The 22,413-nt window shown below is 47.2% G+C and overlaps 1 protein-coding gene across 9 annotated transcripts in view; it reads right to left on the bottom strand.

The window, feature by feature from the left end:
- CYRIB (CYFIP related Rac1 interactor B) overlaps positions 1–22,413 on the bottom strand; it is a 258,860-nt gene that overhangs the window by 21,133 nt on the left and 215,314 nt on the right. For all 9 annotated transcript variants that reach the window (XM_063921287.1, XM_063921284.1, XM_063921291.1 and 6 more), the window contains 4 exons: positions 15,299–15,420; positions 14,359–14,464; positions 11,426–11,562; positions 10,626–10,703 (listed from right to left, as the gene is read on the bottom strand). In XM_063921287.1, the coding sequence (XP_063777357.1) occupies positions 10,626–10,703; positions 11,426–11,562; positions 14,359–14,464; positions 15,299–15,420 (443 nt within the window). The remainder of the gene's footprint in view (positions 1–10,625; positions 10,704–11,425; positions 11,563–14,358; positions 14,465–15,298; positions 15,421–22,413) is intronic.

Below are 22,413 nucleotides of genomic sequence, written 5' to 3'. Positions count from 1 at the left end.
CGGCATGGGTGAGTAGCGCTATTGAGAAGTGGGCGGATAACTTGTCCTCTGAGGTAGATACCCTAGACAGGGATAGTGTGCTTTTGACTTTAGGTCACATCAAGGACGCTGCAGCATATTTAAATGAAGCTGTAAGGGATATTGGCCTTTTGGGGTCAAGGGCCAATGCCATGGCAGTCTCAGTTAGGAGAGCATTGTGGATTCATCAATGGAATGCTGATGCTGACTCTAAGAAGGCGATGGAGTCTCTACCGTTTAACGGTAAGGTCTTGCTTGGTGACAGCCTCACTGACCTGGTCTCTACGGCTACCGCGGGTAAGTCATCTTTTTTACCTTATGTTCCCGCACAACAGAAGAAAACACCCCACTATGAGATACAGTCCTTTCGGCCCAATAAATTAAAAAAAGGACGACGGTACTCCTTCCTTGCTGCTAGAGGAAGAGGAAGGGGAAAGAGGTCACAGGCTGTGGCAAGTTCCCAGGAGCAGAAGTCCTCTCCAGCTTCTACCAAATCCACCGCATGACGCTGGGGCTCCGCTGCGGGAGTCCGCACCACTGGGGGCACGTCTCAAACTCTTCAGTCAGGTCTGGGTGCACTCGGACCTGGATCCTTGGATAGTAGATATAGTAACCCAGGGTTACAAGTTAGAGTTTCAAGACGTGCCCCCTCACCGATTTTTCAAATCGGCCTTGCCAGCTTCTCTTCCACAAAGGGAGATAGTAAGCTCTGCGATACTAAAGTTGTGTCAAAATCAAGTGATTGTCACGGTTCCCCTGTCTCAACAGGGGGAAGGTTTTTATTCAAGCCTGTTCGTGGTCCCGAAGTCGGATGGCTCAGTCAGACCTATTCTAAACCTCAAATCCCTCAATTTCTTTCTGAAAAGATTCAAGTTCAAGATGGAGTCTCTACGAGCAGGATTTTATGGTGTCGGTCGACATAAAGGATGCCTACTTACATATCCCCATATATCCTCCGCATCAGGCTTACCTGAGATTTGCTGTACAGGATAGTCATTACCAATTTCAGACGTTGCCCCGTTTGGTCTGTCCACAGCGCCAAGGATTTTCACCAAGGTTATGGCGGAAACAGGGCTGGTTCTACACTTTGTGGCGCCCAGTGCGAAAGTTTCCACTGGCACCCGCCCCCCCCCGGTCCAAAAAGTAGGGGCGTGGCTTCATAGGGGAGGGGCGTGGCCACAGTTATGCCCCCATATTTGCCCAAAGTAGTTGTGCCCTCCAGTTGATTTGACCCCAGTAGATTTGCCCCCTGTAGCTGTGCCCTCTGTTGCCTTGCCCCCTGTTGCTTTGCTCCCAGTAGATGTGTCCCGTCGCTTTGCCCCCAGTAGTTGTGTCCCGTCGCTGTGCCCCCAATAGTTGTGCCCTCTGCTGCTGTGCCCCCTGTTGTGCCCTCTGTTGCTTTGCCCCAGTAGTTGTGCCCTCTGTTGCTGTGCCCCGTTGCTTTGCCACCAGTAGTTGTGCCCCCTGTTGCTGTGCCCCCAATAGTTTTGCCCCCTGTTGCTGTGCCCCCAATAGTTGTGCCCTCTGCTGCTGTGCCCCCTGTTGTGCCCTCTGCTGCTGTGCCCCTGTTGTGCCCTCTGCTGCTGTGCCCCCTGTTGTGCCCTCTGCTGCTGTGCCCCCGATAGTTGTGCCCTCTGCTGCTGTGCCCCCTGTTGTGCCCTCTGCTGCTGTGCCCCCCGATAGTTGTGCCCCCTGTTAAAACACACACACAAAAATAAAAAAAACAATACTTACCACTGCCCCGCTCCTGCTGCTCCGTCTGGCCGCTGGCTCCTCTCTATGGGAGAGACGTCATGACGTCTCTCCCATAGCAGCGCCGCACAGACACTAGAGGTCAATCCTGACCTCTAGTGTCTGTCACTGGAGCTGGCTGCAGCGGACGCCCACACAGTCCACGGCGTCTGCTGCAGCCGGGGTGCGGGTAGGCGGCGGTGCCTGCGGGGTGACTGCGGCCGCGCCCCCAGGCCGCAGCGCCCCGGGCGCAGGCACTGCTTGCTCGCACCAAGGACCCCTCCTGGGCGGAAATGATGGTTCTCCTGCGCAAGCAGGGAATCACAATTATCGCGTACATGGACGATCTCCTGATAAAGGCGAGGTCCAAGGAGCAATTGATGAAGAACGTTGCTCTTTCACGGACGATTTTGCAACAACACGGTTGGCTCTAAAATTTACCAAAAATCACAGTTGGATCCAACGACACGGCTGTCGTTCCTGGGTATGATTCTGGATACAGAATGGCAGAGGGTTTTTCTTCCAGTGGAAAAAGCTCTGGAAATACAGAACATGGTAAAACAGATTCTGAAACCGGCAAGGATGTCAGTTCTTCACTGCACTCGGTTGCTGGGGAAGATGGTGGCGGCCTACGAGACCATTCCGTATGGCAGGTTCCATGCCAGGGTGTTTCAGTGGAACCTGCTGGACCAGTGGTCCGGGTCTCACCTGGAAATGCACCGGAAAATAATTCTATCTCCCAGGACCAGAATTTCCCTTCTGTGGTGGCTGCACAGTTCTCACCTTCTGGAGGGACGCAGGTTCGGGATTCAGGATTGGATCCTGGTGACCACAGATGCAAGCCTCCGAGGCTGGGGAGCAGTCACACAGGGAAGAAACTTTCAGGGAAAGTGGTCAAGCCAGGAAGCTTGTCTACACATAAACATTCTGGAATTAAGAGCCATCCACAACGGCATACTGCAAGCAGAACATCTTCTTTGAGGTCTGCCGATCTTGATTCAGTCAGAGGTGACAGCAGTGGCGTATATAAACCTCCAAGGCGGAACAAAGAGCAGAGTGGCGATGGCCGAGGCCACGAAGATCCTTCGCTGGGCGGAAAGACATGCCAGCGCTCTGGCAGCGGTCTTCATTCCAGGAATGGACAACTGGGAAGCAGACTTCCTCAGCAGACACGATCTCCATCCAGGAGTGTGGGGTCTTCATCAAGAGGTCTTTGCAGAAGTGACAAGTCGTTGGGGAGTTCCTCAAGTGTACATGATGGCGTCCCGCCTCAACAAGAAACTTCAGAAATATTGTTCCAGGTCAAGGGACCCTCAGGCGATAGCGGTGGACGCCCTAGTGACACCGGGGTTGTTTCAGTCGGTCTATGTGTTCCCTCCACTTCCACTCATTCCGAAGGTGATAAAAATTATAAGAAGAACAAGGGTTCAGGCGATCCTCATTGTTCCAGATTGCCCAAAAAGGGCCTGGTATCCAGATCTTCAGGAGTTGCTCATAGAAGATCCCTGGCTTCTTCCTCTTCGGGAGGACCTGTTACAACAGGGGCCGTGCGTGTATCAGGACTTACCGCGGCTGCGTTTGACGGCGTGGCGGTTGAGCGCCAAATCCTAGCCCGAAGTGTATTCCCAATGAAGTCATTCCTACACTTCTTCAAGCTAGAAAAGAAGTAACGGCAAAGCATTACCACCGTATTTGGAGGAAATATGTGTCTTGGTGTGAATCCAATAAGGCTCCGACGGAAGAGTTTCACCTGGGGCGTTTGCTCCATTTCCTACAAGCAGGTGTGCATGCGGGCCTAAAGTTAGGCTCTATTAAAGTACAGATTTCGGCCTTGTCAATCTTTTTTCAAAAAGAATTGGCCTCCCTTCCAGAAGTTCAGACCTTCGTAAAAGGCGTGCTGCACATCCAACCTCCCTTTGTGTCCCCAGTGGCACCATGGGACCCACATTGGTTTCTGCAAGGCGAGTGTCTGAGTTGGCGGCTTTGTCTCACAAAAGCCCCTATTTGATTTTCCATGCTGATAGAGTGGAGTTGAGAACTCGTCAGCAATTTCTGCCAAAAGTGGTTTCATCGTTTCATGTTAACCAGCCAATTGTGGTGCCAGTGGCTACTGACACCTTGGCGGAGTCAAAGTCTCTCGATGTGGTCAGAGCTTTAAAGATCTATGCCGCCAGAACGGCGCAGATTAGGAAAACAGAGGCTCTGTTTGTCCTGTGGGCTCCCAACAAGATTAGGGCTCCTGCTTCTAAGCAGACTATTGCGCGCTGGATTTGTAATACGATTCAGCAGGCTCATTCAACGGCAGGATTGCCGTTACCGAAATCGGTGAAGGCCCATTCTACCAGAAAGGTGGGCTCATCCTGGCCGGCTGCCCGAGGGGTCTCGGCGTTACAACTTTGCCGAGCTGCTACGTGGTCGGGTTCAAACACCTTTGCGAAGTTTTACAGGTTTGATACCCTGGCTGAGGAGAACCTCTTGTTTGGTCAATCGGCGCTACAGAGTCATCCGCACTCTCCCGCCGTTCTAGAGCTTTGGTATAAACCCCATGGTTCTTGAAGCATCCCCAGCATCCTCTAGGACGTATGGGAAAAATAAGATTTTACTTACCGATAAATCTATTTCTCGGAGTCCGTAGTGGATGCTGGGGTTCCTGAAAGGACCATGGGGAATAGCGGCTCCGCAGGAGACAGGGCACAAAAAGTAAAGCTTTTCCAGATCAGGTGGTGTGCACTGGCTCCTCCCCCTATGACCCTCCTCCAGACTCCAGTTAGGTACTGTGCCCGGACGAGCGTACACAATAAGGGAGGATTTTGAATCCCGGGTAAGACTCATACCAGCCACACCAATCACACCGTACAACTTGTGATCTAAACCCAGTTAACAGTATGATAACAGCGGAGCCTCTGAAAGATGGCTTCCTTCAACAATAACCCGAATTTGTTAACAATAACTATGTACAATTATTGCAGATAATCCGCACTTGGGATGGGCGCCCAGCATCCACTACGGACTCCGAGAAATAGATTTATCGGTAAGTAAAATCTTATTTTCTCTATCGTCCTAGTGGATGCTGGGGTTCCTGAAAGGACCATGGGGATTATACCAAAGCTCCCAAACGGGCGGGAGAGTGCGGATGACTCTGCAGCACCGAATGAGAGAACTCCAGGTCCTCCTTAGCCAGAGTATCAAATTTGTAAAATTTTACAAACGTGTTCTCCCCTGACCACGTAGCTGCTCGGCAAAGTTGTAATGCCGAGACCCCTCGGGCAGCCGCCCAAGATGAGCCCACCTTCCTTGTGGAGTGGGCCTTTACAGATTTAGGCTGTGGCAGGCCTGCCACAGAATGTGCAAGTTGGATTGTGCTACAGATCCAACGAGCAATCGTCTGCTTAGACGCAGGAGCACCCATCTTGTTGGGTGCATACAATATAAACAACGAGTCAGATTTTCTGACTCCAGCTGTCCTTGCAATATATATTTTTAATGCTCTGACAACGTCCAGTAACTTGGAGTCCTCCAAGTCACTTGTAGCCGTAGGCACTACAATAGGCTGGTTCAGATGAAATGCTGACACCACCTTAGGGAGAAAATGCGGACGAGTCCGCAGTTCTGCCCTGTCCGAATGGAAAATCAGATATGGGCTTTTGTAAGATAAAGCTGCCAGTTCTGACACTCTCCTGGCCGAAGCCAGGGCTAGAAGCATGGTCACTTTCCATGTGAGATATTTCAAATCCACCTTCTTTAGTGGTTCAAACCAATGAGATTTTAGAAAGTCCAAAACCACATTGAGATCCCACGGTGCCACTGGAGGCACCACAGGAGGCTGTATATGTAGCACTCCCTTAACAAAGGTCTGGACTTCAGGGACTGAAGCCAATTCTTTTTGAAAGAAAATCGACAGGGCCGAAATTTGAACCTTAATAGATCCCAATTTGAGACCCATAGACAATCCTGATTGCAGGAAATGTAGGAATCGACCCAGTTGAAATTCCTCCGTCGGAGCACTCCGATCTTCGCACCACGCAACATATTTTCGCCAAATTCGGTGATAATGTTGCACGGTTACTTCCTTCCTTGCTTTAATCAAAGTAGGAATGACTTCTTCCGGCATGCCTTTTTCCTTTAGGATCCGGCGTTCAACCGCCATGCCGTCAAACGCAGCCGCGGTAAGTCTTGAAACAGACAGGGACCCTGCTGAAGCAAGTCCCTTCTCAGAGGTAGAGGCCACGGATCCTCCGTGATCATCTCTTGAAGTTCCGGGTACCAAGTCCTTCTTGGCCAATCCGGAACCACTAGTATCGTTCTTACGCCTCTTTGCCGTATAATTCTCAATACTTTTGGTATGAGAGGCAGAGGAGGAAACACATACACCGACTGGTACACCCAAGGCGTTACCAGCGCGTCCACAGCTATTGCCTGCGGATCTCTTGACCTGGCGCAATACCTGTCCAGTTTTTTGTTGAGGCGAGACGCCATCATGTCCACCATTGGTCTTTCCCAACGGGTTACCAGCATGTGGAAGACTTCTGGATGAAGTCCCCACTCTCCCGGGTGAAGATCGTGTCTGCTGAGGAAGTCTGCTTCCCAGTTGTCCACTCCCAGGATGAACACTGCTGACAGTGCTATCACATGATTCTCTGCCCAGCGAAGAATCCTTGCAGCTTCTGCCATTGCACTCCTGCTTCTTGTGCCGCCCTGTCTGTTCACATGGGCGACTGCCGTGATGTTGTCCGACTGGATCAACACCGGTTTTCCCTGAAGCAGAGGTTCTGCCTGGCTTAGAGCATTGTATATTGCTCTTAGTTCCAGAATGTTTATGTGAAGAGACGTTTCCAGGCTCGTCCATACTCCCTGGAAGTTTCTTCCTTGTGTGACTGCTCCCCAGCCTCTCAGGCTGGCGTCCGTGGTCACCAGGATCCAATCCTGTATGCCGAATCTGCGGCCCTCCAATAGATGAGCACTCTGCAACCACCACAGAAGAGACACCCTTGTCCTTGGAGACAGGGTTATCCGGAGGTGCATCTGAAGATGCGACCCTGACCATTTGTCCAACAGATCCCTTTGGAAAATTCTTGCGTGGAATCTGCCGAATGGAATTGCTTCGTAAGAAGCCACCATTTTTCCCAGGACTCTTGTGCATTGATGTACAGACACCTTTCCTGGTTTTAGGAGGTTCCTGACAAGCTCGGATAACTCCTTGGCTTTTTCCTCTGGGAGAAAAACCTTTTTCTGAACCGTGTCCAGAATCATCCCTAGGAACAGCAGACGAGTTGTCGGCATTAACTGGGATTTTGGAATATTCAGAATCCAGCCGTGCTGTTTTAGCACTTCTTGAGACAGTGCTAATCCCATCTCTAGCTGTTCTCTGGACCTTGCCCTTATTAGGAGATCGTCCAAGTATAGGATAATTAATATGCCTTTTCTTCGAAGAAGAATCATCATCTCGGCCACTACCTTTGTAAAGACCCGAGGTGCCGTGGACAATCCGAACGGCAGCGTCTGAAACTGATAGTGACAGTTTTGTACAACGAACCTGAGGTACCCCTGGTGTGAGGGGTAAATTGGAACGTGGAGATACGCATCCTTGATGTCCAAGGATACCATAAAGTCCCCCTCTTCCAGGTTCGCTATCACTGCTCTGAGTGACTCCATCTTGAACTTGAACTTCTTTATGTACAGGTTCAAGGACTTCAGATTTAGAATAGGCCTTACCGAGTCATCCGGCTTCGGTACCACAAAAAGAGTGGAATAATACCCCTTCCCTTGTTGTAGAAGAGGTACCTTGACTATCACCTGCTGAGAGTACAGCTTGTGAATGGCTTCCAAAACCGTCTCCCTTTCGGAGGAGGACGTTGGTAAAGCAGACTTCAGGAAACGGCGAGGTGGATCTGTCTCTAATTCCAACCTGTACCCCTGAGATATTATTTGCAGGATCCAGGGATCTACCTGCGAGTGAGCCCACTGCGCGCTGTAATTTTTGAGACGACCACCCACCGTCCCCGAGTCCGCTTGAGAAGCCCCAGCGTCATGCTGAGGCTTTTGTAGAAGCCGGGGAGGGCTTCTGTTCCTGGGAAGGAGCTGCCTGTTGCTGTCTCTTCCCTCGACCTCTGCCTCGTGGCAGATATGAATAGCCCTTTGCTCTCTTATTTTTAAAGGAACGAAAGGGCTGCGGTTGAAAAGTCGGTGCCTTTTTCTGTTGGGGAGTGACTTGAGGTAGAAAGGTGGATTTCCCGGCTGTAGCCGTGGCCACCAAATCTGATAGACCGACTCCAAATAACTCCTCCCCTTTATACGGCAAAACTTCCATATGCCGTTTTGAATCCGCATCGCCTTTCCACTGTCGCGTCCATAAAGCTCTTCTGGCCGAAATGGACATAGCACTTACCCGTGATGCCAGTGTGCAGATATCCCTCTGTGCATCACGCATATAAAGAAATGCATCCTTTATTTGTTCTAACGACAGTAAAATATTGTCCCTGTCCAGGGTATCAATATTTTCAATCAGGGACTCTGACCAAACTACCCCAGCACTGCACATCCAGGCAGTCGCTATAGCTGGTCGTAGTATAACACCTGCATGTGTGTATATACTTTTTTGGATATTTTCCATCCTCCTATCTGATGGATCTTTAAGTGCGGCCGTCTCAGGAGAGGGTAACGCCACTTGTTTAGATAAGCGTGTTAGCGCCTTGTCCACCCTAGGAGGTGTTTCCCAGCGCTCCCTAACCTCTGGCGGGAAAGGGTATAATGCCAATAATTTCTTTGAAATTATCAGCTTTTTATCAGGGGCAACCCACGCTTCATTACACACGTCATTTAATTCTTCTGATTCAGGAAAAACTATAGGTAGTTTTTTCACACCCCACATAATACCCTGTTTAGTGGTACCTGTAGTATCAGCTAAATGTAACGCCTCCTTCATTGCCAAAATCATATAACGTGTGGCCCTACTGGAAAATACGGTTGATTCGTCACCGTCACCACTGGAGTCAGTGCCTGTGTCTGGGTCTGTGTCGACCGACTGAGGCAAAGGGCGTTTCACAGCCCCTGACGGTGTTTGAGTCGCCTGGACAGGCACTAATTGATTGTCCGGCCGTCTCATGTCGTCAAACGACTGCTTTAGCGTGTTGACACTATCCCGTAGTTCCATAAATAAAGGCATCCATTCTGGTGTCGACTCCCTAGGGGGTGACATCCTCATATTTGGCAATTGCTCCGCCTCCACACCAATATCGTCCTCATACATGTCGACACACACGTACCGACACACAGCAGACACACAGGGAATGCTCCTAACGAAGACAGGACCCACTAGCCCTTTGGGGAGACAGAGGGAGAGTTTGCCAGCACACACCAAAAGCGCTATATATAACAGGGATAGCCTTATAATAAGTGCTCCCTTATAGCTGCTTTATATATATCAAAATATCGCCATAAATTTGCCCCCCCTCTCTGTTTTACCCTGTTTCTGTAGTGCAGTGCAGGGGAGAGACCTGGGAGCCGTCCTGACCAGCGGAGCTGTGAGAGGAAATGGCGCCGTGTGCTGAGGAGATAGGCCCCGCCCCTTTTTTGGCGGGCTCGTCTCCCGCTATTTAGTGAATCCAGGCAGGGGTTAAATATCTCCATATAGCCTCTGGGGGCTATATGTGAGGTATTTTTAGCCTTTATATAGGTTACATTTGCCTCCCAGGGCGCCCCCCCCCAGCGCCCCGCACCCTCAGTGACTGCGTGTGAAGTGTGCTGAGAGGAAAATGGCGCACAGCTGCAGTGCTGTGCGCTACCTTTAGAAGACTGCAGGAGTCTTCAGCCGCCGATTCTGGACCTCTTCTGACTTCAGCATCTGCAAGGGGGCCGGCGGCGCGGCTCCGGTGACCATCCAGGCTGTACCTGTGATCGTCCCTCTGGAGCTGATGTCCAGTAGCCAAGAAGCCAATCCATCCTGCACGCAGGTGAGTTCACTTCTTCTCCCCTCAGTCCCTCGTTGCAGTGATCCTGTTGCCAGCAGGACTCACTGTAAAATAAAAAACCTAAGCTAAACTTTTTCTAAGCAGCTCTTTAGGAGAGCCACCTAGATTGCACCCTTCTCGGCCGGGCACAAAAATCTAACTGGAGTCTGGAGGAGGGTCATAGGGGGAGGAGCCAGTGCACACCACCTGATCTGGAAAAGCTTTACTTTTTGTGCCCTGTCTCCTGCGGAGCCGCTATTCCCCATGGTCCTTTCAGGAACCCCAGCATCCACTAGGACGATAGAGAAATAGGATTTTAATACCTACCGTTAAATCCTTTTCTCTTAGTCCGTAGAGGATGCTGGGCGCCCGTCCCTGTGTGGGCTGTATCTGCAGTTTGGTTATAGTTACGCTCAGGTTTCGTTGAGTTCAGTCAGTCTGTGGCTGATGTTGGTCATGCCGTTGCATGCGTTGTTGTTGAATGCCATGTTGTACGGCGTGTTAGTGGTGTGAGCTGGTATGTATCTCACCTTAGTTTAAGTTACTTAAATAAATCCTTTTCCTCGAAATGTCCGTCTCCCTGGGCACAGTTCCTATAACTGGGGTCTGGAGGAGGGGCATAGAGGGAGGAGCCAGTTCACACCCATTCAAAGTCTTACAGTGTACCCATGTCTCCTGCGGATCCCATCTATACCCCATGGTTCTTGAAGCATCCCCAGCATCCTCTACGGACTAAGAGAAAAGGATTTACCGGTAGGTATTAAAATCCTATTTTATTTTTTGTATATTAATTTTTAAATATTAATAAATGTGTGTTTTAGCCCTGGAAGTACAACATCGATTTTGATTGTTTTTCATCTATTATAAATCAATGAAAAATCGACAGTAAATTTCCCCCCTAAGAGCAGGAAACAATGTAAAATTTCTTACTGGGACGTTGTTGATCCTCATACGACTCAAAGTTCTTCTGTAATAGCTGAAATCGTTCTGAATAGCAGGATTTGTCATCTGAAAAAGAGAACACACGCCGTTATATCACACACCAGGCACGTCCACGGGTCATCAGTGGCAGCAACGGGAAAGGGGTATCCGGTCTTTAGGTCGACGGCACATAGGCCGACACTCATTAAGTCGACTATTATTGACCGACATTGTGAAAAGGTCGACATGAGTTTTTCACTTTTATTTTCTTACACGATCCACGTGGACTACGATTGGGAATAGAAACTTGCCCAAACACTCGCCATGCCAGGGGACACGGTGCTCTAATAGGGGTTCCCGGTCATTTTACGAAGAAAACGACACCCAAAAAAATACAAAAAACTCATGTCTACCTTTTTCCACATCGACCTAATGACCGTGTCGACCTAGTTACTGCTGACCCTATGATCCCCACTTGGTACAGGTGAGGTTACAAATGAGAATGTCTAATGAATAAAGCACCGAACACGATCCGATATGTGATTCTCCACATGGCCACTTCATATCACCTCGTAAAAACAAATAAAGTTATACCGTACTTGCTGTAATGAAATCGCACATACTGAAAGTCTGAATTCAAGGAAAGAGATTTCCGTTGGCAAAACGGACGCAGTTCTGGGAAACAATGTGCGGGTTATTCATACAGGAGCGGTGATGCCAAGCAGTAAGTGGGGACAGTTGATATCACCGGGCAGATACATTGCCTGCTTGTGTCAGTTCTAGTGTTTAGGTGACTGTAGCTGTTGTACCTTGAGCTCATCAAAGCGGAGAGTGAAGTGAAGGATTTCTGCAAACTGTTTGGCAAGAGCCTGCTCTCGCTCCAGGTGCTGTGTTGGGGAGTAAGGGGTGCTGGTCAGTGCTCCTAGGAGGCCTCGCAATGCTGCTTCTAAACACAGGGAAGACAGAACAAAACGACTGGTTATTACTGTAATGCCGGATGAAAATCCGCATCTGTGTACTGTACATGCGGCTCCCGTCAGATGAGTGTGAAGAATATGCTCATCCAAATCTGCAAAATAATCCTTTACAATGTAGCTGCCGGGTATAGTATGGTGACAAAGTGTCCTGGAGATTGCATTGGTCACCAACACTTGTAATGTGATAATGGGAATCTCCTGCAGAGAACAACAGGAGAGGAGAAAACAGACAAACAGACATACCCTATCGCCTGCAGCTCAGCCAATCAGACATCTCTATCGCCTGCAGCTCAGCCAATCAGACATCTCTATCGCCTGCAGCTCAGCCAATCAGACATCTCTATCAAGGTTTCTTTATCTTTCCAAATTTCATACAATCACTTCTTAACTTATTGGTATATGGCTCACCTTTGGTAAATACCCTATGTGCATCAAAAGGTTTCTTTCTGGTACCCCATTCGTCTGGATAAGGCTGGGCGATGCTGGGCTCTTATACCATTATGATATATGGAGTAGGTCAGAACCAAAAATCCATGCAATGTCAGGTATAAACCGATTTATTTGTAAAAATATATAAAAATATATATGTACATTCACTGTATCATAGGTCACCAAACGTACACAGTATTCCCCACCGGCAAGATCTATATCACCGCACACTCCTCTGATGGAAAAAACGAGGGAAGAAAAAGGGGAATAATACGTGGGTAAAAAAAGATGTAACCAAAAATTGGTCTTTACCAATTCCTCACGATAGGTGACGCGTGAACCTATGAAGAGTGTCGCAATTCCACCGACGCGTTTCGGAAACACTGTTCCTTCATCAAGGTGTGGAGTGATAATGGACCCTGCCGGTCATTTTATCCTCCCTAACATGGTCACATGTCTTTAATTAACCAACCAAAATTCATATATTCTAAATAAGCCATATACACATAAATCACATATAAAAATGCACTATTGTTCTATACAGAAATTCATATATATACATATTAGCACATATAAAGTTCATATATCTTAAGACAATTTCCTAAAACAGTATTTTTCATAAATTGGGTATAATCTAAAATATGTAGTAGATCAATAAATCCTAATCCTACTTGATAATCAGGGCATAAACTAGCACAATCCAGCTAGTTTATGCACTAGACATCTCTATCACCTGCAGCTCAGCTAATCAGATATACCCTATCGCCTGCAGTTCAGCCAATCCGACATCTCTATCGACTGTAGCTCAGCCAATCACAGACCAGTTTTCACTGTGAAAATCAAGTTTAAAATTGGATTTAACTGTCAAAAAGATGCTTTGCCTACTTGTGTATTGTACAGGTGAATGGTTGCCTCTCTGCGAGGACTATAAGCCACTTCTGGGGAGGATGCCATCACGATAATGGTGTACACATTCAGGAAGTTTTATTTATTTTTAGGCAAAAATTTTTTGAAAGCCAGACCACAAGGGGGCAAATTTAGAGTTGAAATACCATCAGCCGTAACTCTAAAACGCCTGTAGGAGATGTACACTCGGCTACAGAGAATACGCAGTGCAAAAAGACGCAAGATCCACCACACCTATTTCCATAGATATAACCCCTGTTCTGTGTGTAAGCATTTTCAGCAGGACATAAATATTATAATTGGGTGTACAGGTGTCAAACACTATTGCCGCAGTCGCACAAAACATCCATTCACGGCGCGCCAGGTTCCGTGCGACTAGGCTTGTCTTTTTCGCACAAATGTGTGTCTTCACAGTGCAATGCAACAAAACCGCTTCAAGTGACTGCACTGATTCATTTGATTTGCAACACTTGTGTGCGACTAAGGGGGATATCCAATTACAGGTGAATTAACATTGTTCCCAATGTTTTTACAGATTTTTTTTTTTTTTTACAGTCTATCCAATATGGATCATCCGTAAGAAATAAAAAAAGCGGACCTTCCGAAAACACACAGGTTCAGTGAAACCTGTGTGTTTGCGGTAGAAACAGCACCATTTTCACAGGAAAACGGGGCTGTTTCCGGGGATTTGGTTTTGCCTGCCTGAGGCAGGTGATCCCTGATAAGCCGCGTCTCGTGCCAGCTTATTGGGGCTAATTGTATAGCCCCCCGCAGGACAATTAGCTCCGGTAAATTACCGGGGCTAGTTGGATATCCCCCCCCCCCCCCCAGTCTGAATGTTCTATATACATGATGCAGCGGTTTTTCACACCAACGTCTGTTGTGCAGAGTCAGGCTCAGACGCACACAGATGCACAAGTGTCACAAATCCAATTAATCAGTACAGTTGCATAAAGCGGTTTTGTCGCCTCCAGTTGCGGCTAAGACGCACATTAAAATGAAAAAGACGCTACACCGATCTTCTAGACTAACTCGTGCCACATGGCGTATTGAGGCTAGGTATATGAGGTCTGAATACAGGCCATAGGACTCATACCACCCTTAGAGCCCCCTTTGCTTCATCACCAATGTGAGCTCTAGTTACAATTAAGCAGAACAGATTTTAGCACCGCTCTGTTCATATTCAATGACATCAGCACGATGGAGCAGTGGGGGAATGCTGGCCATCTACAAAATCACGGTATGTACCACCTCCAAAAGTGGCATATCATTTGTCTAGCAGCTTCTAGAAGATAACAGCTAGCTTACAGCACTTTAGTAAATATAGAGAAACAGTTTGTATGATTCCACTTACTGGAGGAGGAGGAAGAAGAAGGAGGAGGAAGAAGGAGGAAGAAGAAGGAGGAGGAAGAGGAGGAGGAAGAACTCACCTAGTCTCTGTGAGAATTCATAGAATTTCTTTAGCTTGCCAACCAGAGGAACCACCGCGCCCCACGCCTTTTCTTGTAACTTTTCATCAGTAGCATGTTGTATTGCCTTTCCACAGAAACAAAGAAACCATGATTTAATTTTCAAGCACAAAAATTAAAAACTCAGGTACGGGGACAATTCTAAAGGGTTCCGGTATGAATGGTCGACAATGTTAAGGTCATTAGGTCGACCACTATTGGTTTTTCCGTAACATAAACAGGAAGCCCAATTAGTGTACCGCCTCCACTCGCCATGCTGCGGGCAAGATTACTATTACAGGTTACTATTCCCAATCGTAGTCCACGTGGATGGTAAAGTCTGAAAACGTTACAAATCTAATTTTTTTTAAAAGTCATGTTGACCGTGTCATGTGTCGACCATTTGTTCATGTGACCATGTCACTGTCGACCAATAGTGGTCGACCTGAGTGTTGACCTTAACATTGTCGACCACCTAACGGATATCATTCCAAAGTCTGTAGCATTCTCTATGGTTCCATAATGAAATTCGAATAAGTCTAAACTAAAAGCCCTATTTCATGCAACAACTAGCAGTGCAGTAGGGGTCTTATGTTCAGGAAAACCACCATCCAGAAGGCCCCCGGGGGCCACTCGGGGCTGGGATTTCACTGGGGCTGATACCTCATGTGCTGAAGGCACAGACTGAAAGTCTGACAACCTCTAAGACATTACTGAAGACATACGACAGGTGATAGGGATTTATACATGATGCTTCACACGGAAAAAAATCCCCGTCCTGCATGGGGAACTCAGCGGTATGCAACTACGGCAGGCGTCGTAGCTCCCAAATGGCCATGTTTTACAAATGTGGGTCAAATGTAAGTTTTAGTACATTTGTCAAGTGTGATTTTTATTTGAGCAAACATTATAAATAATTCACCTCTCGGATCTCCAGACCTGCTCCTCGGTATGACTGTAAATCATCCAGGATTGCTTCTGCGTCCTTTAATACTACATTCACCTGATTATAAATATCCTTTTCGGACTCTGTAGGTTGAGCATCTAGGTGGCATGAAATTACATTGATCATTACCAAAGACACATGAAGGTGGAAAAGAAAAGAGGAAGAGAGCAGATAGACAGAAGAAGCAGGAAATTCTGACAGTACAGTATGTTCTTCTTTAGTGTATGTCTGCTATACCCAATTAACGCAAACCCTTAATTATTATCTGCAGAAACAGCAAACAGCTTCTCAAACATAGGTGATGGTTATGGGATCGCAGACGCCAGAATGCCGGAAAGGGCGAGCGCAATGAAGTCCCTTGTGGGCTCGCTGCTCGCCATAGGTTCTATTCGCACTCTATGGGTGTCGTGAACACCCACGAGTGCGAATAGCCAACGGCCGCCTGCCGGCAGAGATCCCAGCGTTGAAGTGCTGACCGCCAGGATAGTGACAACACAGAAAATCTACTGACCAGTCCCACCAGAGACAATGCTCTAACACTGATTATATACTGACCAATCCCACCAGAGACTATGCTGTTACACTCATTTACTGATCAGTACCATCAGAGACTATACTCAACACCTGATAATCTACTCACCAGCCCTACCAGAGACTATACTCTACACCAGATAATCTACTCACCAGCCCTACCAGAGACTATACTCTACACCTGATAATCTACTCACCAGCCCTACCAGAAACTATACTCTACACCTAATAATCTACTCACCAGCCCTACCAGACACTATACTCTACACCTAATAATCTACTCACCAGCCTATACTCTACACCTAATAATCTACTCACCAGACCTACCAGAGACTATACCCTACACCTGATAATCTACTCACCAGCCCTACCAGAGACTATACTCTACACCTAATAATCTACTAGCCAGCCCTACCAGAGACTATACTCTACACCTGATAATCTACTCACCAGCCCTTCCAGAGACTAAACTCTACACCTAATAATCTACTCACCAGCCCAACCAGAGACTATACTCTACACCTGATAATCTACTAGCCAGCCCTACCAGAGACTATACTCTACACCTGATAATCTACTCACCAGCCCTACCAGAGACTATACTCTACACCTAATAATCTACTAGCCAGCCCTACAAGAGACTATACTCTACACCTGATAATCTACTCACCAGCCCTACCAGAGACTATACTCTACACCTGATAATCTACTAGCCATCCCTACCAGAGACTATACTCTCACTCATATAATCTACTCACCAGCTCTACCAGAGGCTATACTCTACACCTGATAATCTACTAGCCAGCCCTACCAGAGACTATACTCTCACCTGATAATCTACTCACCAGCCCTACCAGAGACTATACTCTACACCTGATAATCTACTAGCCAGCCCTACCAGAGGCTATACTCTACACCTGATAATCTACTCACCAGCCCAACCAGAGACTATACTCTACACCTTATAATCTACTAGCCAGCCCTACCAGAAACTATACTCTACACCTGATAATCTACTAGCCAGCCCTACCAGAAACTATACTCTACACCTGATAATCTACTAGCTAGCCCTACCAGAGACTATACTCTACACCTGATAATCTACTAGCCAGCCCTACCAGAGACTATACTCTACACCTGATAATCTACTAGCCATCCCTACCAGACACTATACTCTCACCCATATAATCTATTTACCAGCCCTACCAGAGACTATACTCTCACTCATATAATCTACTCACCAGGTCTACCAGAGGCTACACTCTCACCCTGATAATCTACTAGCCAGCCCTACCAGACATTATACTCTCACCCATATAATCTACTCACCAGCCCTACCAGAGACTATACTCTCACTCATATAATCTACTCACCAGCCCTACCATAGGCTATACTCTCACCCTGATAATCTACTCGCCAGCCCTACCAGAGACTATACTCTCACCCATATAATCTACTCACCAGCCCTACCAGAGACTATACTCTCACTCATATAATCTACTCACCAGACCTACCAGAGGCTATACTCTCCCCCTGATAATCTACTCGCCAGCCCTACCAGAGACTATACTCTACACCTGATAATCTACTCACCAGCCCTACCAGAGACTATACTCTCACCTGATAATCTACTCACCAGCCCTACCAGAGACTATACTCTACACCTGATAATCTACTAGCCAGCCCTACCAGAGACTATACTCTACACCTGATCATCTACTAGCCAGCCCTACCAGAGACTGTACTCTACACTTGATAATCTACTAGCCAGCCCTACCAGAGACTATACTCTACACCTGATAATCTACTAGCCATCCCTACCAGACACTATACTCTCACCAATATAATCTACTCACCAGCCCTACCAGAGACTATACTCTCACTCATATAATCTACTCACCAGCCCTACCAGAGGCTATACTCTCACCCTGATAATCTACTCGCCAGCCCTACCAGAGACTATACTCTCACCCATATAATCTACTCATCAACCCTACCAGAGGCTATACTCTCACCCTGATAATCTACTCACCAGCTTTACCAGAGACTATACTCTTACCCTGATAATCTACTCACCATCTCTAACAGAGGCTATAATCTAACCCTGATAATCTACTCACCAGCCCTACCAGAGACTATACTCTCACCCTGATAATCTATCACCAGCTTTACCAGAGGCTATACTCTCACTCTGATAATCTACTCGTCAGCCCTACCAGATACTACACTCTACACTTGATAATCTACTCGTCAGCCCTACAAGAGGCTACACTCTCACTCTGATAATCTACTCACCAGCCCTACCAGAGACTATACTCTATCCCTGATAATCTACTAGCCATCCCTGCCAGAGACTATACTCTCACCCATATAATCTACTCACCAGCCCTACCAGAGACTATACTCTCACCCTGATAATCTACTCAACAGCCCTACCACAGACTATACTCTCACCCTGATAATCTACTCACCAGCCCTACCAGAGACTATACTCTCACCCTGATAATTTACTCGCCAGCCCTACCAGAGGCTATACTATCACCCATATAATCTACTCACCAGCCCTACCAGAGACTATACTCTCACTCATATAATCTACTCACCAGCCCTACCAGAGACTATACTCTCACCCTGATAATCTACTCGCCAGCCCTACCAGAGACTATACTCTCACCCATATAATCTACTCACCAGCCCTACCAGAGACTATACTCTCACCTTGATAATCTACTCACCACCCCTACCAGAGACTGTACTCTCAACCTGATAATTTACTCGCCAGCCCTACCAGAGACTATATTCTCACCCATATAATATACCCACCAGCCCTACCAGAGACTATACTCTCACTCATATAATCTACTCACTAGCCCTACGAGAGACTATACTCTCACCCTGATAATCTACTCACCAGCCCTACCAGAGACTATACTCTCACCTAATAATCTACTCGCCAGCCCTACCAGAGACTATACTCTACACCTGATAATTTACTCGCCAGCCCTACCAGAGGCTATACTCTAACCCTGATAATCTACTAGCCATCCCTACCAGAGACTATACTCTCACCCATATAATCTACTCACCAGCCCTACCAGAGGCTATACTCTCACTCATATAATCCACTCACCAGCCCTACCAGAGACTATACTCTCACCCTGATAATCTACTCGCCAGCCCTACCAGAGACTATACTCTCACCCTGATAATCTACTCGCCAGCCCTACCAGAGACTACACTCTACACCTGATAATTTACTCGCCAGCCCTACCAGAGGCTATACTCTCACCCATATAATCTACTCACCAGCCCTACCAGAGACTATACTCTCACCCTGATAATCTACTCACCAGCCCTACCAGAGACTATACTCTACACCTGATAATCTACTCACCATCCCTACCAGAGACTATACTCTCACCCCGATAATCTACTCACCATCCCTACTAGAGGCTATACTACTCTCACCCTGATAATCTACTCACCAGCCCTACCAGAGACTATACTCTCACCCTGATAATCTACTCACCAGCCCTACCAGAGGCTATAATCTACACCTGATAATCTACTCACCATCCCTACCAGAGGCTATACTCTCACCCTGATAATCTACTCACCATCCCTACCAGAGGCTATACTACTCTCACCCTGATAATCTACTCACCATCCCTAACAGAGGCTATAATCTACACCTGATAATCTACTCACCAGCCCTACCAGAGACTATACTCTCACCCTGATAATCTACTCACCATCCCTACCAGAGACTTTACTCTCACCCTGATAAACTACTCACCGTCCCTAACAGAGGCTATACTCTCACCCTGATAATCTACTCACCAGCCCTACCAGAGGCTATACTCTCACCCTGATAATCTACTCACCAGCCCTACCAGAGACTATACTCTCACCTTGATAATCTACTCACCAGCCCTACCAGAGACTATACTCTCACCCTGATAATTTACTCGCCAGCCCTACCAGAGACTACACTCTACACCTGATAATTTACTCGCCAGCCCTACCAGAGGCTATACTCTCACTCATATAATCCACTCACCAGCCCTACCAGAGACTATATTCTCACCCTGATAATTTACTCGCCAGCCCTACCAGAGGCTACGATCAAACACTCATTTTTACCTATGAAAATTATCAGGAGCTATGTTATAATATAGCATCTGATATGGGTATGAGACTCTAGGTCGACACAAATTAGGTCGACACCTATTGGTCAGCGGTGACTAGGTCGACACAGGAAATGGGTCAACACGACCATTAGGTCGACGTGAACAAGGTTGACATGGAAAAAGGTCGAAATGAGTTTTTTATGGGAGGGTTTTGGTGTCGTTTTCTTCGTAAAGTGACGGGGAACCCCAATTAGTGCACCGTGTCCCCTCGCAAGGTTACAGTTCCCAATTGTAGTCCACGTGGATCGTAAATCATGAAAAAGTTCAAAAATGAAAAGAAAATTGTGAAAAACTCATTTTGACCTTTTCCATATGAACCTAATGGCTGTGTTGACCTAATATGTGTCGACCAATAGGTGTCGACCTAGACAGTGTCGACCTAGAGTCCGGATACCTCTGATAGGGCTCACATGTAAATAATTAGTATACAGGTTGTGTATTATTATTTTTTTAACTCGTTAATCTCCGCTGTGGCTACAGCCCTGACTCTCATGACCTGCCCATGTGTCCTCTTCTAACCCTTAGCAATACCAGAGACTATATTCTCACCCATATAATCTACTCACCAGCCCTACCAGAGACTATACTCTCACTCATATATTCTACTCACTAGCCCTACCAGAGACTATACTCTCACCCTGATAATCTACTCGCCAGCCCTACCAGAGACTATAGTCTACACCTGATAATCTACTCGCCAGCCCTACCAGAGACTATGCTCTACACCTGATCATTTACTCGCCAGCCCTACCAGAGACTATACTCTCACCCTGATAATCTACTCGCCAGCCCTACCAGAGACTATACTCTCAACCTGATAATCTAATCACCAGCCCTACCAGAGACTATACTCTCACCCTGATAATTTACTCGCCAGCCCTACCAGAGACTATACTCTCACCCATATAATCTACTCACCAGCCCTACCAGAGGCTATACTCTCACTCATATAATCCACTCACCAGCCCTACCAGAGACTATACTCTCACCCTGATAATCTACTCGCCAGCCCTACCAGAGGCTATACTCTCACCCATATAATCTACTCACCAGCCCTACCAGAGACTATACTCTCACTCATATAATCTACTCACCAGCCCTACCAGAGACTATACTCTCACCCTGATAATCTACTCGCCAGCCCTACCAGAGACTATACTCTCACCCTGATAATCTACTCGCCAGCCCTACCAGAGACTATACTCTACACCTGATCATTTACTCGCCAGCCCTACCAGAGGCTATACTCTAACCCTGATAATCTACTAGCCATCCCTACCAGAGACTATACTCTCAACCTGATAATCTACTCACCAGCCCTACCAGAGACTATACTCTCAACCTGATAATCTAATCACCAGCCCTACCAGAGACTATACTCTCACCCTGATCATTTACTCGCCAGCCCTACCAGAGACTATACTCTCACCCATATAATCTACTCACCAGCCCTATCAGAGGCTATACTCTCACTCATATAATCCACTCACCAGCCCTACCAGAGACTACTCTCACCCTGATAATCTACTCGCCAGCCCTACCAGAGACTATACTCTACTCCTGATAATTTATTCGCCAGCCCTACCAGAGGCTAGATTCTAACCCTGATAATCTACTAGCCATCCCTACCAGAAACTATACTCTCACCCATATAATCCACTCACCAGCCCTACCAGAGGCTATACTCTCACCCTGATAATCTACTTACCATCTTTACCAGAGACTATACGCTAACCATGATAATCTACTCACCAGCCCTACCAGAGACTATACTCTCACCCTGATAATCTACTCACCATCCCTACCAGAGACTATACTCTCACCCTGATAATCTACTCACCAGCCCTACCAGAGACTATACTCTCACCCTGATAATCTATTCACCAGCCCTACCAGAGGCTACGATCAAACACTCATTCTTACCTATGAGAATTATCAGGAGCTATGTTATAATATAGCATCTGATATGGGTATGAGACTCTAGGTCGACACAAATTAGGTCGACACCTATTGGTCAGCAGTGACTAGGTCGACACAGGAAATGGGTCAACACGACCGTTAGGTCGACGTGAACAAGGTTGACATGGAAAAAGGTCGAAATGAGTTTTTCATGGGGGGTTTTTGGTGTAGTTTTCTTCGTAAAGTGACGGGGAACCCCAATTAGTGCACCGTGTCCCCTCGCAAGGTTACCGTTCCCAATTGTAGTCCACGTGGATCGTAAATCATGAAAAAGTTCAAAAATGAAAATTGTGAAAAACCAATTTTGACCTTTTCCATGTCAACCTAATGGCTGTGTTGACCTAATATGTGTCGACCAATAGGTGTTGACCTAGACAGTGTCGACCTAGAGTCCAGATACCTCTGATAGGG

This window comes from Pseudophryne corroboree, chromosome 5, assembly GCF_028390025.1.
Source record: "Pseudophryne corroboree isolate aPseCor3 chromosome 5, aPseCor3.hap2, whole genome shotgun sequence".
In the NCBI taxonomy this organism is placed as follows: domain Eukaryota; kingdom Metazoa; phylum Chordata; class Amphibia; order Anura; family Myobatrachidae; genus Pseudophryne; species Pseudophryne corroboree.
Note: the sequence above shows the minus strand (reverse complement) of the source record. Positions and strands in the feature narration are given on the sequence as shown.